We start from the raw sequence: 18782 nt of genomic DNA, 5'->3' as shown, positions 1-18782 counted from the left end.
GAAATTAAGGTAGGAAAAATCCTATTGGCTGATGCAATCAGCCAATAGGATTGAGCTCGCATTCTATTAGCTGATTGGAACAGCCAATAGAATGCGAGGTTAATCCTATTGGCTGATTGCATCAGCCAATAGGATTTTTCCTACCTTAATTCCGATCAGCCAATCGGAATTGAAGGGACGCCATCTTGGATGACATAATTTAAGGGAACCTTCATTCTTCAGTCGCTGTCGGATGGAAGAGGATGCTCCGCGTCGGATGTGTTCAAGATGCACCCGCTCTGCTCCGGATGGAAGAAGATAGAAGATGCCGCCTGGATGAAGACTTCTGCCGGTCTGGATGTCCTCTTCTGGCCGGATCGGATGAAGACTTCTGCTGCTCTTGAGGTCCACTTGTGCCCGGCTGGGTGAAGACGGCTCAAGGTAGGGAGATCTTCAAGGGGGTAGTGTTAGGTTTTTTTAAGGGGGGATTGGGTGGGTTTTAGAGTAGGGTTGGGTGTGTGGGTGGTGGGTTTTAATGTTGGGGGGGGTTTATATCTTTTTTTACAGGTAAAAGAGCTGATTACTTTGGGGCAATGCCCCGCAAAAAGCCCTTTTAAGGGCTATTTGTAATTTAGTATAGGGTAGGGGATTTTATTATTTTGGGGGGCTTTTTTATTTTATTAAGGGGCTTAGATTAGGTGTAATTAGTTTAAACTTCTTGTAATTTTTTTTATTTTCTGTAATTTAGTATTTGTTTTTGTACTTTAGTTTATTTTATTTTATTGTATTTAATTTTAGGTAATTGTAGTTAATTTATTTAATTTATTTAATGATAGTGTAGTGTTAGGTGTGATTGTAACTTAGGTTAGGTTTTATTTTACAGGTAAATTTGTCTTTATTTTAACTAGGTAGCTATTAAATAGTTAATAACTATTTAATAACTATTGCACCTAGTTAAAATAAATACAAAGTTGCCTGTAAAATAAAAATAAATCCTAAAATAGCTATAATGTAATTATTAATTATATTGTAGCTATCTTAGGGTTTATTTTATAGGTAAGTATTTAGTTTAAATAGGATTAATTTAGTTAATAATAGTAATTTTATTAAGATTTATTTAAATTATATTTAAGTTAGGGGGTGTTAGGGTTAGAATTAGGTTTAGGGGTTAATAACTTTATTATAGTGGCGGCGACATTGGCGGCGGCAGATTAGGGGTTAATACATTTAATAGGCTATGTGGGCTATGGCGGTTTAGGGGTTAATATTTGAATAGGTTAATTGCGTTGTGGGCTATGGCAGTTTAGGGGTTAATAATTTAGTTATTACTTGCGGTGTGGGCTATGGCGGTTTAGGGGTTAATAGAGTTTATTAGTTATTGCGGTGGGGGATTGCGGTTGACAGGTAGATAGACATTGCGCATGTGGTAGGTGTTAGTTTATTTTTGCAGGCATTTTATGGAGTTACGGTGCTCCCATACTCAGCGCAAGGCCTGCTATGGCTGCCTTTTATGGCGAGGTAAAAATGGAGTAAGATTTCTCCATTTTCGCCACGTAAGGCCTTGCGCTGGATATTGGATACCGATTTACGATGCGGTCCCATGTTAGCCTATGGGAGTAAAAATTGAGAGCGACGGGTGAAATATACGCGCGTAACTTGTATGCTACGCCATATATGTAATACCAAAATCGCGTAAAATCTGGCGTCTCCGGCTTTTGCGGGCGACGCTTTATATGTAATGGAGGCCAAGATGGCTAAAAGGACAGAAAGTGTTGCAGATGTCCGAGTCCAGGGAGAGGAGGGAGGTGTCAATAAACCTCATAAAGGGGCTTAGGTTATAAATAAAAAAATAACCCTCAATAATCCACCTGAACACTTGCTACAATACAGGGAAAAGAAAAACATATCACGTGTCCCACTAGTAGTCAAATTTAACCCCTGCTCTGGAAGGGATATGAAAAATCATAAAATACTTACAGTCACTACTCACAGAGGATCCCACATACAAAAAAAAATCCACAACCTCCAATCCTGGTATTCAGACAACCACCTAACCTATAACAGAAACTAGTCCACAGGAAGCTACCCCTTGAGAAATAGAACATTCAGAAAGGAACAAAGCGCTGCAATAAACCTCTATTTCAACACATTTGTGAAAACAGCACACCAAATCACAAGAATAAATCCTTTAATATTAAAGGGGCATATTTATGTATATCTACAAATGTAAAGTGGGATGTTATATTGGAGAAACAAGCAAAAAACTGCACATTCGGATGAATCACTGCAAAACAAAATACTGTACCCCTGTTGGTCAATATTTCACCCAAACTGACCACTTCACCCAAAACCTCAAAATCAAGATTCTCATAGACTTCAAAAACACCATTGAAAGAAACACATTTGAAATGAAAATGATAATCTGCTGCTCGCCAGAGGAGAGCTTGGGTGGACAGGGGCGAATATGTACGCCTTGACCACCATGGATTGATAAATTTAACTTTTTCTGTCCTTTTAGCCATCCTGTTTTTCAATATATAATCTGTAAATTCCATTGAATTGGTTAGCATTTCTTCAGACTTGAGAAAGGAAGCAATTCTTCTGAAAGTTTGTCTACTTAAAATGTATAGTAAGTCCAATAAAAAAGTATCATTGCTCAATGCAATACTCCTGTCATTTTGGTATCTAAATCAGTTGACTAACACGGCTACCCCAATCAACAAATTATATATATATATATATTTATTTTTTAGCTATCTTTACCACAAGTAGTGTATGGGTTTTTTAAATTGAATTGGTAGTAATGGATAAGCAGAGTTTGTTATACCTTTATTTGTATACACATGTATACTGTGATCTCATGCACGTTCAGTAGCAGGTGTTACCTCAGAAAGTGTGCATTTAAAAAGATTGTGCACAATGTAATAATGGAAGTTAATTGGAAATGTTGACTTAAGTGTCCCTTTAAAGGACTACTAAATACTGTAGAATTGCATAATTAACAAGTACATAATAAAAAGACAATGCAATAGCACCTCCTCTGAATTTCAAATAAGCAGTAGAATTTTTTTACTGTCAAATTTATTTTCTCTCCAATTTTCTGGCCCCCTGTACCATGTGACATACATCAGCCAATCACAGACTAGTATACATATACCGTGTGAGCCTGAACACATGCTCAGTAGGAGCTTGTTCCACTGAAAGCATGTATTTAAAAAGATTTTGAAAAATTTGATAATAGAAGTAAATTGGATTTTTTTTAAAACTGAATCATAAAAGTTTAATTTGACTTGAGTGTCCCTTTAACATACCAAAGTGGTAGATATGAGGGGTTAATTCCTCATGTAATGAACATTTTTATATTTATCTAACTTAAGACCATTAACTATCACCCTGTAACTGATACCCCTTAGTTGAATAACTGTAGCCTATGTTATTAATGTTACACTTGAGAGAACTTACCTGCGCTGGGTCGTATACCATTAATCTGTTTTGGTACTGTGCAGTATTAGTCACTCCACCTGAAATACAATTAAGAAAACACACAATTAACTAAAAGGCTATTTTCTTTGAAACTTTGTGCAAAACTTTGGAGACAATATAGAATAGTAAAATGCTGTTATGTGCTCCACGATTGTATAATTTCACATATACTTATATGCTTAACAAGCAGGTACTGTAGGTCTCGATCTGACTGATAATCTACCAAATGTTAGCCATGTTTAAATAAATATACATGTGTATATATATTTATTTATTAATTGGCTAATGGTTTGGCATATTAATAGGTGGCATTATGTTTAAGCAAATGTTTGAATATTTGTATTCAGCCATCATGGCATCAGCCTTCTAGGAAACACATATGAGTATAAATATATATTACTTACATAATACTAATATATCTGTAGGCCACTGCAAGAAAACCCTTCTGAAATGGGACAGGCCTAAGGCTAATTTATATACGATCAGGTGCACGATTGTGTGCCATTAGATGTCTCTCACAGAGTTAAATAATGGTCCATGCCTGGCATATGAACATATATCATTAAAGGGACATGAAACCCCATTTTTTCTTTCATGATTCAGCTAGAGCATACAATTTTCCAGTTTATTTCTATTATTTAATTTGCTTTGTTCTTATGGTATATTTTGTTGAAAAGCATATCTAGGTAGACTTAGGAGCTGTGAGCTAGCTGCTTATTGGTGTTTGCATATATATGCGTGCTGTCATTGGCATTCATGATGCGTTCAGCTAGCTCACAGTAGTGCATTGCTGCTCATTCAATAAAAGATACAAAGAGGGGGGCGTGTCCGACCACCGAATAAGATGGCTGCTGTTAAGTAGTGCTCCACCTTGTTGTGGTTATAAACGGCTGATTATTCTTTCTGAGACCTGCCGATCTGACTTTTCCTAAGGGATCTGTGATCGTCACAACTCAGGGATCAGATCAATCTAACTCTCTCTGTCCAACAAGAACATGCAGACCTGATCAGGGAAGGTGCGTTACAGAGGCCTTGGAGCAGCCTATACCTTTCCCAACCCCCCCTTTCATCGATCTAACGTATCGAACTAGTCAGCCTTTTGCGCTGAAGAAATTCCTCTCTCTGTTGCAAACTACATTTGAGGGGGGATAACATCTCCTATGAGATTACATCATGACAATGGAAGGCATACTTAGTGTTTTGGAGCAAATCCTGACGAACTTCGAAATTAGCTTTTGCGCCATGTTGCGAGAGACAGCTGTATCGCAGCTTTCTAGCAATTGTACTGCCGAACTTGGATTGGAAACTCACGCTCCCGATGCGGGCCTCCAGCAAAGTCCGGCTATGTCACTACAAAGCGAGGGGAGGATGTCATTCCCAGACCGAGGTATATGTGTCACACACAATGTGATCGATAATCGAGAGCAATCGGAACTTACACAGCAAGAGAGAGTAGGAACCGGGCTGAGCGCACTCTTGACAGGCACGGAGCTCCTACCTACCGCCCCTATATTCATTTCGCTGAAGCGTGGCCTTGTTGTTCATGATTACATTATGCTTTGTGAAGCAGCCTCCCCTAGAGACATTCTGAGAGTGGCTATGGGATGCGGAGTGAAAGTTAGCTATCCGATGCGATCCTGGAGATCCGGAGTAGGGTGATGTACATTCTTGGCAATACCGGACTGATACAAGGCCAACCATTTCTGCATGACTCTCCTAGTGCTACAATACGCAGCAGTTTATACTATGCAATGGACAGCTCCGGCTGAACTTTAATTGTAATATATTTAGTACCTGATTATATGACAGCCATTGTTATGATATATATTGTTGCACTTAACTAATGTTCTGCCTAACTGTATGCTGCTCCTAATATTATGGGTTTCTAGGATACTGATTTTGCCCGCCATTAAACCAGACTATAGCTAGAAACATGCACTCTTTAGACATGAAATGGTCACATTAGGATCCCATATACAGATAATTCAGTATGTTAAAGCTGTCTAATTGTGGGTGTTTTGAGTTATAACTTTAGATTTGCCCTTCCCTGACATTCTAAATATTCATTTTTGGACATTAAGTTTATCATCGTATTATTCTCACTAATAAGTCCCATGTCCTCTTGCACTCTAGTATGTTTGTACTATATTATGATAATCTAATGTTGGTCTATATTGTATTGCTCCCTTGGTTTGATATATAGTTGATAGGGTTGGTAAATATAACATAATTGTGCACACAGAGCCACACATAAGGTACAACTAAAAAATGAGGTTTCACTGTTATAATTATATTACAATATAGCATGCTGCTTATGCCTTTCCAAGCCATTATCTACTAGATACTGAACCCCTTAGAGTTAATTCTAATTTATGTGAATCTTCTTAGGCCCAAAAGAGGCTTATTGTACTAAGAGAGGAATTTACTGTAGAAATATATAAAATGGAGGTTTTTCTTTAATACCCAATATCTATAACATTGTGTGGAGGATTACATTACGCTATGGGTTAGTGTCTGACTTTGTTTCTTGTCAACTTTGTGTATGATTCTTTATATATATTGTTTACAATTTATAACCTCAATAAAAATTTACTTTAAAAAAAAAAAGAATATAGATACATTAAAATTAATTTGAAACACTTTGTGATTGCAATGTAAAACAGTGAATTATGCAGAGTAAATAAACTTTTATTATTTTACTTTTTTTATTCTAAAAATATATTTCTTTTCTGTAAAAATTGTAATTGCTCCACGCTCCTTAGAGAGGCCAAAAATCAAATCCTGTAGCCCAGCAGTCTATATGTCGTAGATGTCAGTTTATAAACATTTAGACAAGAAAAAAAAAAAAAATTTCAATTTACTTAAAACACCTTTTAATTACAAGATTTGTTTTGCAGTATGGCTATAAGTTAACATACTGAGTAAGTGTGAACATTAGTGGAATGCATTAACACTGTTTCATGCATTTGTTTTTCAAAAGTCAAACTTCCCCTGCCACTTGCCTTTTTTTGAGGATACAATCCAGATTTGATACTGGAGTAGACACAGCTAGTTACTTTCCTATTGTTAGCAAAACTTGTATTGCTTTGCAATATATTGTCTTATCTCTCCCCATAAAGGACCCATAAGACTGTAATGTGCACTACTAATGCTCAGATTTGGGAAAACACAGAACTATTTTAAATTACAGGAAAGGTGACACAATAAATAATGCAAGTGTATTGTAAAGTTGCTTTACTATATATAACTAACATTTTATATTGCAATCTAGCACTGTTTTATGTTCCTTTAAGCTCCATAGCATGTCCAAAGCTATCATGGGCAGTTTTTTTTATATATAGTTCATACTTTATGTCCTTCTAATTTACTCCACTGTTGAATATTTATATAAATTAGATAAGTGCACAGACAAATAAAATTTGTTTCAGACAAAAAAAAAAAAAAAAAAAAAAAAAATACAAAGAGAATGAAGCAAAACTGATAACAGAAGCACATTGTAAAGTTGTTTAAAATGATATGCTCTATCTGAATCATGAGATCATTATTTTGGTTTTGTGACCCTTTAACACATGAGAGCAGGCATGTAATTGTGATGTACAAACTAAATACAAGTACAGATAAATATTTAAAGCTAAGATTTGTTTTAATAATACACATAAAATGTACCCTGACCCTGTGTTACTGGCTTATTAACATTTATTTAATAATACCTATCAATTGTCATTGAACGAGAATAGATAGATACTAGATAGCTAGAACATTTTCACCATATTATAAAATATCGGTCACTTCTCTACATAGTATCTTACATTGTTTGAATGTATCTCATAATCAGAGACAGCAGGGGAGAAGGGATTACATCCCTGAGTTTGTAATCTGTTTGATGTGTGCAAGATGTTTGTTTAAAGTCTATATTGTAAACTGTAAAGAATAAACAAATAAAATGTGTCTAAGGAGGAGAAAAAAAAATGTACGCTTACCTGATCATTTTCTTTCTTTCCGGATATGGAGAGTTCACAACGTCATTCAATTACTAGTGGGAACCAATACCCAGAACAAAAATTAACAGGGAGGGAGAACAAGACAGGCAGACCTAAACAGAAGGCACCACCACTTGAAGAGGCCTTAGCCGAGGCAAAAGTATAACATTTGGAAAAGTATGCAGAGAGGACCAAGTTGCAGCCTTGCAAATCTGTTCCACAGAAGCTTCATTTTTGAAAGCCCAAGAAGAGGAGCCAGCCCTAGTAGAATGAGCTGTAATTCTCTCAGGAGGCTGCTGTCCAGAAGTGTCATAAGCAAAACGAATCATACTTCTCAACCAGAGGGAAAGAGATGACCCTTATGCTTTCCTGAGAAACAAACAAACACGGCAGAAGACTGGTGAAAATCCTTAGTCGCCTGTAGGTAGAATTTTAGAGCATGCACAACATCCAAGTTGTGCAACAGATGTTCTTTATGAGAAGAAGAATTGGGACAGAGAGAAGGAACAACAATTTCCTGATTAATATTTCTATCAGAAACCACTTTAGGAAGAAACACCAATTTAGTACGAATAACCGCCTTATCTGCATGAAAGATAAGGTGAATCACACTGCAAAGCCGAGAGTTCCGAAACTCTCCGAGCAGAAGAGATAGCAATAAGAAACAAAACCTTCCAAGATAGCAACTTAATAATGCAGAAATCTGACCTTTCTTAGAACTGACTGACAACCCTTTCTCCAGACCTTCCTGGAGAAAAGACATTCTAGGAATCCTGACCCTACTCCAAGAGTAGCCCTTAGATTCACACCAATAAAGGTATTTACGCCATACCTTATGGTACATTTTTTGAGTAACAGGCTTGCGAGCCTGGATCATGGTCTCAATGACCGACTCAGAAAATCCACGCTTAGACAGAACTAAGCGTTCAATCTCCAAGCAGTCAGCTTCAGAGAAACAAAATTTGGATGGAGAAATAGACCCTGATCCTGCGAGGCCATGCTCTCTCTTGTATATATGAGCAATAACTCGTGGAAGGAGTGCAAATGGAGGAAACAGGTATGCTAGACGGAAATCCCAAGGAACCGGCAGAACATCTATCAGAGCGGCCTGAGGATCTCTTGACATTGAACCTACCTTGGAAGCTTGGCATTCTGCCGAGACACCATCAGATCTATCTCTGGCACCTCCCATTTAAGGGTTAACCTGGAGAACAACTCCGGATGAAATGTCTGTCTGCTCAGAAAATCTGCTTCCCAGTTGTCCACTCCAGGAATGTGGATGGCAGATAGACAACAATTGTGAGCTCTCGCCCACTGAATAATCTGTGCCACCTTCATGGCTAAGGAACTCTGAGTTCCTCCCTGGTGGTTGATGTAAGCCACTGAGGTGATGTTGTCCGACTGAAACCTGATAAACTGGGCTAAAGACAATTGAGGCCAAGCCATCAAAGCATTGTAAATCGCTCTCGACTCCAAGATGTTTATTGGGAGAGTAGACTCCTCCAGAGTCCATAGTCCCTGCGCCTTTAACAAGTCCCAGACTGCTCCCCAGCCTATCAGGCTGGCGTCCGTGTTCACAATCACCCAGGAAGGTCTCCGGAAGCATGTGCCCTGAGACAGATGCTTCTGAGCAAGCCACCATGGGAGAGAGTCTCTTGTCGAGTGGTCTAGATATATCCTCTGAGACAGATCCGAATGGTCTCCGTTCCATTGTCTGAGCAATGATAACTGCAGAGCTTTCAAATAGAATCGAGCAAAGGGAATGATGTCCATAGAAGCGACCATCAGACCAATTACCTCCATACATTGAGCTACTGACGTCCAAACAGTAGACTTAAGAGAGAGGGAAGAGGAAAGAATCTTCAATTTTCTGACCTCTGTCAGAAAAATTTTCATAGATAGGGAATCTATTATGGTTCCTAAGAAAACCACCCTTGTAGCTGGAACAAGGAAACTCTTCTCCAGATTCATTCTCCATCCGTGTGAATGTAGAAAAGACGACAAGATCTCTGTATGAGAGTTTGCTTGTTGAAAGAGAGTTTGCTTGCTGAAAAGATGGCGCCTGAACCAATATGTCGTCCAGGTATTGAGTAACTCCAATTCCCCGAGACCTGATCACTGCCAAGAAAGCCCCCAGAACCTTTGAGAAAATTCTGGGAGCTGTGGCAAGGCCAAACGGAAGAGCCACAAACTTAAAGTGTTTGTCTAGAAAGGCAAATCTCAGGAACTTGTGATGATCGCTGTGGATGGGAACATGAAGGACTGTACCCTGAGAAACTTGTTGAGACAATTTAGGTCTAAAATGGGTCGAAAGGTTCCCTCTTTTTTGGGAACCACGAACAGATTTGAATAGAATCCTAGACCCTGTTCCCTTACTGGAACTATCACTCCCAGGGAGGAAAGGTCCTGAACACTGGTAAAGAATGCCTCTCTTTTTACCTGGTCTGCAGATAATCTTGAGAGGAGGAATCCGCCCCGGGAGGGAAAGTTTTGAATTCTATTTTGTAACCCTGAGATACTATGTCCACAGCCCAAGGATCTGGGACATCTCATATCCACGCTTGACAAAACAGGGAAAGTCTGCCCTCCACTTGATCCGATCCCGGATCGGGGGTCAAGCCTTCATGCTGACTTAGACTCAGCTGAGGGTTTCTTTGATTGCTTCCCCTTATTCCAAGATTGATTGGGCTATTCTCTATAAGTAAGCCACACATATACTAATAAAGTGTTTCAACAAAATTAGCCCAAAAGAGGAAAAATGTCCCAATAAAGGGAAGATTAACCCCTAGGGGCCTATTTACTAAAGTGCGATCGGACATGATCCGATATTGCGGATCATGTCCGTTGCACATTGATAAATGCCGAAGGAATACGCTCTATGCATTTATCATTGCACCAGCAGTTCTTGTAAACTGCTGGTGCAATACCGCCCAATGCAGATTCAGGCCGCTATTAGGGGGTGTCAATCAACCCAATTGTATTGGATCAGGTTGATTTCGGGCGATCTCTGTCCGCCGCCTCAGAGCAGGCGGACAAGTTATGGAGCAGCGGTCTTTAGATTGCTGCTTCATAACTTGTGTTTCTGGCGAGCCGAAACACAGGGCATCAAGCTCCATACGGAGCTTGATAAATAGGCCCCCTAATCTAAACATACATAATGTGCCTACCCACTGCCAAAGAAAATCCTGTATAAAGTATTTTAAAAATGTCCCCATCTACTGCATATGACATATTCTTCTGAAGTGCAAGTCTCCAAGAACTAGAAGGCAAAAGCAATTACCTGCAGTCTAGCTGTTTGGCAGGAAGACAGCTCACAAGGCTTGAAAGGACACATACTCCTTACAGAGACCAATAGAAAAAGAAAGAACAGAGTAACCAACTCTGGCTTTCTGTACCATGGACAGTAATGTGTTAGGAAACAAAGCAAGTACTACCTCACAACTTTCTAACTGCTTAAAAGCCACCACTACTCTACTGAAGAGATTGACGTGGACTCAAATCCTTGCTTGCAGGGAAAAGTACCCGAAAAAGGAATTCATTTCTTCAGACACCAAACTTCACCTCCTCCATTGACAGAGGCAAAGAGAATGACTGGGGATTATGGGTAGGGGAGTGACACTTAACAGCTTTGCTGTGGTGAACTTTGCCTCCTCCTGCTGACCAGGAGTGATATTCCCACTAGTAATTGAATGACATTGTAGACTCTCCATATCTTAGGAAAGAAAAACAGCTTTTTATTTTTTGTAATAAGTACAAGTTATATCTCTAATATTTCCAGGACATCTGGATTTCAAATTGCATAAACAAATAGGGCCAGATTACAAGTACCGCACCATTTATTTTTATTTTTTCACTCATGTGTCAACTGCACTCAAATAAAAAATTATTGCAGCCGCATTAGTGCACATATTACAAGTTGAAAGTAAAAAGTTAGCGTGAGTGCAAAAGACCGATGCAACACTAACTTCAGGGCTTCGGATGCATCGCAACTGTATATAGACTTCTATAGCGTGTGCTGAAAAACATAATTTATGCTTACCTGATAAATTCCTTTCTTCTGTAGTGTGATCAGTCCACGGGTCATCATTACTTGTGGGATATTATCTGCTCCCCTACAGGAAGTGCAAGAGGATTCACCCAGCAGAGTTGCTATATAGCTCCTCCCCTCTACGTCACCTCCAGTCATTCGACCAAGGACCAACGAGAAAGGAGAAGCCAAGGGTGTAGTGGTGACTGGAGTATAATTTAAAAAATATTTACCTGCCTTAAAAAACAGGGCGGGCCGTGGACTGATCACACTACAGAAGAAAGGAATTTATCAGGTAAGCATAAATTATGTTTTCTTCTGTTAAGTGTGATCAGTCCACGGGTCATCATTACTTGTGGGATACCAATACCAAAGCAAAAGTACACGGATGACGGGAGGGATAGGCAGGCTCTTTATACAGAAGGAACCACTGCCTGAAGAACCTTTCTCCCAAAAATAGCCTCCGAGGAAGCAAAAGTGTCAAATTTGTAAAATTTGGAAAAAGTATGAAGCGAAGACCAAGTTGCAGCCTTGCAAATCTGTTCAACAGAGGCCTCATTCTTAAAGGCCCAAGTGGAAGCCACAGCTCTAGTGGAATGAGCTGTAATTCTTTCAGGAGGCTGCTGTCCAGCAGTCTCATAAGCTAAACGAATTATGCTACGAAGCCAAAAAGAGAGAGAGGTAGCAGAAGCTTTTTGACCTCTCCTCTGACCAGAGTAAACGACAAACAGGGAAGACGTTTGTCGAAAATCTTTAGTTGCCTGTAAATAAAATTTAAGGGCACGAACTACATCCAGATTGTGCAAAAGACGTTCCTTCCTCGAAGAAGGATTTGGGCACAAGGATGGAACAACAATCTCCTGATTGATATTCCTGTTAGTGACTACCTTAGGTAAGAACCCAGGTTTAGTACGCAGAACTACCTTATCCGAGTGAAAAATCAAATAAGGAGAATCACAATGTAAGGCTGATAACTCAGAGACTCTTCGAGCCGAGGAAATAGCCATTAAAAATAGAACTTTCCAAGATAACAACTTTATAACAATGGAATGAAGGGGTTCAAACGGAACACCCTGTAAAACGTTAAGAACAAGGTTTAAACTCCATGGTGGAGCCACAGCTTTAAACAGGTTTAATCCTGGCCAAAGCCTGACAAAAAGCCTGAACGTCTGGAACTTCTGACAGACGCTTGTGTAACAGAATGGACAGAGCTGAGATCTGTCCCTTTAAGGAACTAGCGGATAACCCCTTTTCTAAACCTTCTTGTAGAAAAGACAATATCCTAGGAATCCTAACCTTACTCCAAGAGTAACCTTTGGATTCGCACCAATATAGGTATTTACGCCATATTTTATGGTAAATCTTTCTGGTAACAGGCTTCCTAGCCTGTATTAAGGTATCAATAACTGACTCAGAAAAACCACGCTTTGATAAGATCAAGCGTTCAATTTCCAAGCAGTCAGCTTCAGAGAAGTTAGATTTTGATGTTTGAAAGGACCCTGAATCAGAAGGTCCTGTTTCAGAGGTAACGACCAAGGTGGACAGAATGACATGTCCACCAGATCTGTATACCAAGTCCTGCGTGGCCATGCAGGCGCTATTAGAATCACTGATGCTTTCTCCTGTTTGATTCTGGCAATCAATCGAGGAAGCATCGGGAAAGGTGGAAACACATAAGCCATCCTGAAGGTCCATGGTGCTGTCAAGGCATCTATCAGGACCGCTCCCGGATCCCTGGATCTGGACCCGTAGCGCGGAAGCTTGGCGTTCTGTCGAGACGCCATGAGATCTATCTCTGGTTTGCCCCAACGTCGAAGTATTTGGGCAAAGACCTCTGGATGAAGTTCCCACTCCCCCGGATGAAAAGTCTGACGACTTAAGAAATCCGCCTCCCAGTTCTCCACTCCCGGGATGTGGATTGCAGACAGGTGGCAAGAGTGAGACTCTGCCCAGCGAATTATCTTCGATACTTCCATCATTGCTAGGGAGCTTCTTGTCCCTCCCTGATGGTTGATATAAGCTACAGTCGTGATGTTGTCCGACTGGAACCTGATGAACCCCCGAGTTGTTAACTGGGGTCAAGCCAGAAGAGCATTGAGGACTGCTCTCAATTCCAGAATGTTTATTGGAAGAAGACTCTCCTCCTGATTCCATAGTCCCTGAGCCTTCAGAGAATTCCAGACAGCGCCCCAACCTAGTAGGCTGGCGTCTGTTGTTACAATTGACCAGTCTGGCCTGCTGAATGGCATTCCCCTGGCCAGATGTGGCCGATAAAGCCACCATAGAAGAGAATTTCTGGTCACTTGATTCAGATTTAGAGTGGGGGACAAATCTGAGTAATCCCCATTCCACTGACTTAGCATGCACAGTTGCAGTGGTCTGAGATGTAGGCGTGCAAAAGGAACTATGTCCATTGCTGCTACCATTAGTCCGATTACCTCCATGCATTGAGCTACTGACGGGTGTTGAATAGAATGAAGGACACGGCATGCACTTTGAAGTTTTGTTAACCTGTCCTCTGTCAGGTAAATCTTCATTTCTACAGAATCTATCAGAGTCCCCAGGAAGGGAACTCTTGTGAGTGGAAAGAGAACTTTTCTCTTCGTTCACTTTCCATCCATGCGACCTTAGAAATGCCAGTACTATCTCTGTATGAGATTTGGCAGTTTGAAGGCTTGAAGCTTGTATCAGTATGTCGTCTAAGTACGGAGCTACTGAAATTCCTCGCGGTCTTAGTACCGCCAGAAGAGTGCCCAGAACCTTTGTGAAGATTCTTGGAGCCGTAGCCAGTCCGAATGGAAGAGCTACAAACTGGTAATGCCTGTCTAAAAAGGCAAACCTTAGATACCGGTAATGGCTTTTGTGAATCGGTATGTGAAGGTAAGCATCCTTTAAATCCACTGTGGTCATGTACTGACCCTCTTGGATCATGGGCAAAATTGTTCGAATGGTTTCCATCTTGAACGATGGAACTCTTAGGAATTTGTTTAGGATCTTTAAATCCAAGATTGGCCTGAAGGTTCCCTCTTTTTTGGGAACTACAAACAGATTTGAGTAAAACCCTTGTCCTTGTTCCAACCGCGGAACTGGATGGATCACTCCCATTAATAAAAGATCTTGTACGCAGCGTAGAAACGCTTCCTTCTTTGTTAGGTTTGTTGACAACCTTGACAGATGAAATCTCCCTCTTGGGGGAGAGGATTTGAAGTCCAGAAGGTATCCCTGAGATATGATCTCTAACGCACAGGGATCCTGAACATCTCTTGCCCAAGCCTGGGCGAAGAGGGAAAGTCTGCCCCCCACTAGATCCGGTCCCGGATCGGGGGCCCTCAATTCATGCTGTCTTAGGGGCAGCAGCAGGTTTTCTGGCCTGTTTGCCCCTGTTCCAGGACTGGTTAGGTTTCCAGCCTTGTCTGTAGCGAGCAACAGCTCCTTCCTGTTTTGGTGCAGAGGAAGTTGATGCTGCTCCTGCTTTGAAATTACGAAAGGAACGAAAATTGGACTGTCTAGCCTTGGCTTTGGCCTTGTCCTGAGGCAGGGCATGACCTTTACCTCCTGTAATGTCAGCTATAATCTCTTTCAAGCCGGGCCCGAATAAGGTCTGCCCTTTGAAAGGAATATTAAGCAATTTAGATTTAGACGTAACATCAGCTGACCAGGATTTCAGCCACAGAGCTCTGCGTGCCTGAATGGCGAATCCTGAATTTTTAGCCGCAAGTTTAGTTAAATGTATTACCGCATCTGAAATAAATGAATTAGCTAACTTAAGGAATTTAAGTTTGTGTGTGATGTCATCTAGTGTGGATGATTGAAGTGTCTCTTCCAGAGACTCAAACCAAAATGCTGCTGCAGCCGTGACAGGCGCAATACATGCAAGAGGTTGCAATATAAACCCTTGTTGAACAAACATTTTCTTAAGGTAACCCTCTAATTTTTTATCCATTGGATCTGAAAAAGCACAGCTATCCTCCACTGGGATAGTGGTACGCTTGCTAAAGTAGAAACTGCTCCCTCCACCTTAGGGACCATTTGCCATAAGTCCCGTGTGGCGGCGTCTATTGGAAACATCTTTCTGAATATAGGAGGGGGTGAGGAAGGCACACCGGGTCTATCCCACTCCTTAGTAACAATGTCAGTAAGTCTCTTAGGTATAGGAAAAACGTCAGTACTCGTCGGTACCGCAAAATATTTATCCAACCTACATATTTTCTCTGGGATTGCAACTGTGTTACAATCATTCAGAGCCGCTAATACCTCCCCTAGTAACACACGGAGGTTCTCAAGCTTAAATTTAAAATTTGAAATGTCTGAGTCCAGTTTATTTGGATCAGAACCGTCACCCACAGAATGAAGCTCTCCGTCTTCACGTTCTGCAAACTGTGACGCAGAATCAGACATGGCCCTTGCATTATCCGCGCACTCTGTTCTCACCCCAGAGTGATCACGTTTACCTCTTAGTTCTGGTAGTTTAGCCAAAACTTCAGTCATAACAGTAGCCATATCTTGTAATGTGATTTGTAATGGCCGCCCAGATGTACTCGGCGCTACAATATCACGCACCTCCTGAGCGGGAGATGCAGGTACTGACACGTGAGGCGAGTTAGTCGGCATAACTCTCCCCTCGTTGTTTGGTGAAATATGTTCAATTTGTACAGATTGACTGTTTTTTAAAGTAGCATCAATACATTTAGTACATAAATTTCTATTGGGCTCCACTTTGGCATTAACACATATAGCACAGAGATATTCCTCTGAATCAGACATGTTTAACACACTAGCAAATAAACAGCAACTTGAAAATACTTTTCAAAGTAATTTACAAATAATATGAAAACGAACTGTGCCTTTAAGAAGCACAGAAAAAAATTATAACAGTTAAAATAATTAAGTTATAGCATCAATCTTTGTCAGAATATACAGTTTTAGCAAAGGATTGTTCCCCTCAGCAATTAAACAACACAACTTTAGCAAAGGTTTAATCCCATTAGCAAAGATAACAATTTCTGAAAGCAGGAAACAAATTACAGAATAAACGTTTTTATCTCAGTCAAACTATAATTCTCACAGCTCTGCTGACTGAAATATTTGATGCATAGTAAAAGCGCCCCTCCCCCACACACACAGCAGTGAGGGAGAACAGAAACTGACAGAAAAAAACAGATTTAAGCAACTGCCAAGTGGAAAAATAGTGCCCAAACATTTATTCACTCAGTACCTCAGCAAATGAAAACGATTTTACATTCCAGCAAAAACATTAAACATAATCTCTAGTTATTAAACAGCTTTATGTCTTTCTTACAGTGTAATTCTAGTGAAGTACCATTCCCCAGAATACTGAAGTGTAAAATATACATACATGACATATCGGTATGGCAGGATTTTCTCATCAATTCCATTGTCAGAAAATAAAAGCTGCTACATACCTCTATGCAGATTCATCTGCCCGCTGTCCCCTGATCTGAAGTTTACCTCACTCCTCAGATGGCCGAGAAACAGCAATATGATCTTAACTACTCCGGCTAAAATCATAGCAAAACTCTGGTAGATTCTTCCTCAAACTCTGCCAGAGAGGTAATAACACACTCCGGTGTTATTTTAAAATAACAAACTTTTGATTGAAGATATAAAACTAAGTATAATCACCATAGTCCTCTCACACGACCTATCTAGTTGCTGGGTGCAAGAGAATGACTGGAGGTGACGTAGAGGGGAGGAGCTATATAGCAACTCTGCTGGGTGAATCCTCTTGCACTTCCTGTAGGGGAGCAGATAATATCCCACAAGTAATGATGACCCGTGGACTGATCACACTTAACAGAAGAAATAAAAAAAACTGTTATCGCTCATGCGCTAACCTGACACTGCACTAGCCCGACTGCACTAAACCCAAAGGTGATAGGAATACTTTACATTCTTATGTTCTTCACATAGAAGAAAATGTTTTATTTTTAAATCGATAAAAACATTTTTTTGTAAGATATATATCTATACCTATATATCTATATTAATATATTTAGATAAATAAATATATATTCTATATGCAGATATAGAGTACCTTGGCATATTATTAAACCCATTAGTCCAAAAATCGTAATTTTGATATTAATTTCATATTTATTCTTAATACTGTTTTTTAGTGTTGTAACCATTTCTTATTCCATGTGATATTGGCAACATCTGCAATACAAATTTACATGTAATTTGATGTAATATTACTAAAATATTTAGTAAATAAAAAAATGTATGTGTTTACACATAGGTAAAAAAATTGACTTGTCATTAAAGAAAGTCGGTCAAATTTTCAGCCTGTTGAAGGAACAAAACGTCTTACAGTACGAGATTGCTGAAATTGTAGGTGTATCATGTAGTTCAGTATAAAAATTGATTTCTGGGATGGTTTCCAAGCAGAGTTTCTGTCTAACAGGCGCTCGTGTGCTAATCGTCACTGAATGTTCTCTCAGATGCCTTGATACCTGCATCCTGAATGTGTTCAGTCAAGACTATCACAGGCAGTGTGCAGATATCACACATTGTTCTGTCAGTTCTTGGTGTCAACCACAAGCGCTCTTCCGTTTTGGGTTCAAATCACCCGCACAATCCATTTTTTTAGGGTTAGTGGTGGATCTAATGTACAGTATTTTATGAGTTTAAACAGCACAAAGTATTTTAAAAACTGGGATTTAAAGGATTCTGCATTTAAAAACAGCAAAACATTTATTTAACCGGTTGGAATCTAGGCCTGTCTGTAATAAAAATTATGTCTTTGACGAATAAAAAAAAAATATAACATGGTGAATAGTAACCGTGCTATTGTAGCAGTGGCCAACAGTTTAACGTCCCTTTAAAACAGTTTCACTACTGACAACAGTCTTTTCATAACCCACATTTGTCGTGCAAAACCTTGTATTCAGCTTGGATGATTTTTCATCTTTGTTTCTTATGTCACTGAAGTATGTTACAAGCAAAGCAGTTTGAAATACTTACACTCTTACACAATTTATTAAGATGTGGACGGACATGATCCGCTGTAACGTAGCATGTCCGCCTGACATCACTAAATGCCAACAGCATACGCTGTCGGCATTTATCATTGCACAATCATTCATTGTGAAATGCTTGTGCAATGCTGCCGCCTGCAGATTCGCGGCCAAACAGCAGTGCTGTCTGCCGCCTCAGAGGTGGTGGAAGAGTTAAGGAGCCGCGGTCTTACGACCGCTGCTTCTTAACTTCTGCTTCAGACGGACCAGAAGCGGAGTGGGTTGGAAGCAGCATCCGCTGCTTCATAAATTGACCCATCTGAATGAAGCATAATA

At 40.0% G+C, this 18782-nt stretch overlaps 1 protein-coding gene across 1 annotated transcript in view; it reads right to left on the bottom strand.

The window, feature by feature from the left end:
- KLHL32 (kelch like family member 32) overlaps nucleotides 1–18782 on the bottom strand; it is a 408910-nt gene that overhangs the window by 46641 nt on the left and 343487 nt on the right. The window contains exon 8 of the mRNA XM_053712067.1: nucleotides 3442–3500. Coding sequence (XP_053568042.1) covers nucleotides 3442–3500 — 59 coding nt within the window. The remainder of the gene's footprint in view (nucleotides 1–3441; nucleotides 3501–18782) is intronic.

The sequence above is a fragment of the Bombina bombina genome, chromosome 4, assembly GCF_027579735.1.
Source record: "Bombina bombina isolate aBomBom1 chromosome 4, aBomBom1.pri, whole genome shotgun sequence".
Lineage (NCBI taxonomy): Eukaryota > Metazoa > Chordata > Amphibia > Anura > Bombinatoridae > Bombina > Bombina bombina.
This window is presented reverse-complemented; position numbering and strand designations above follow the sequence as displayed.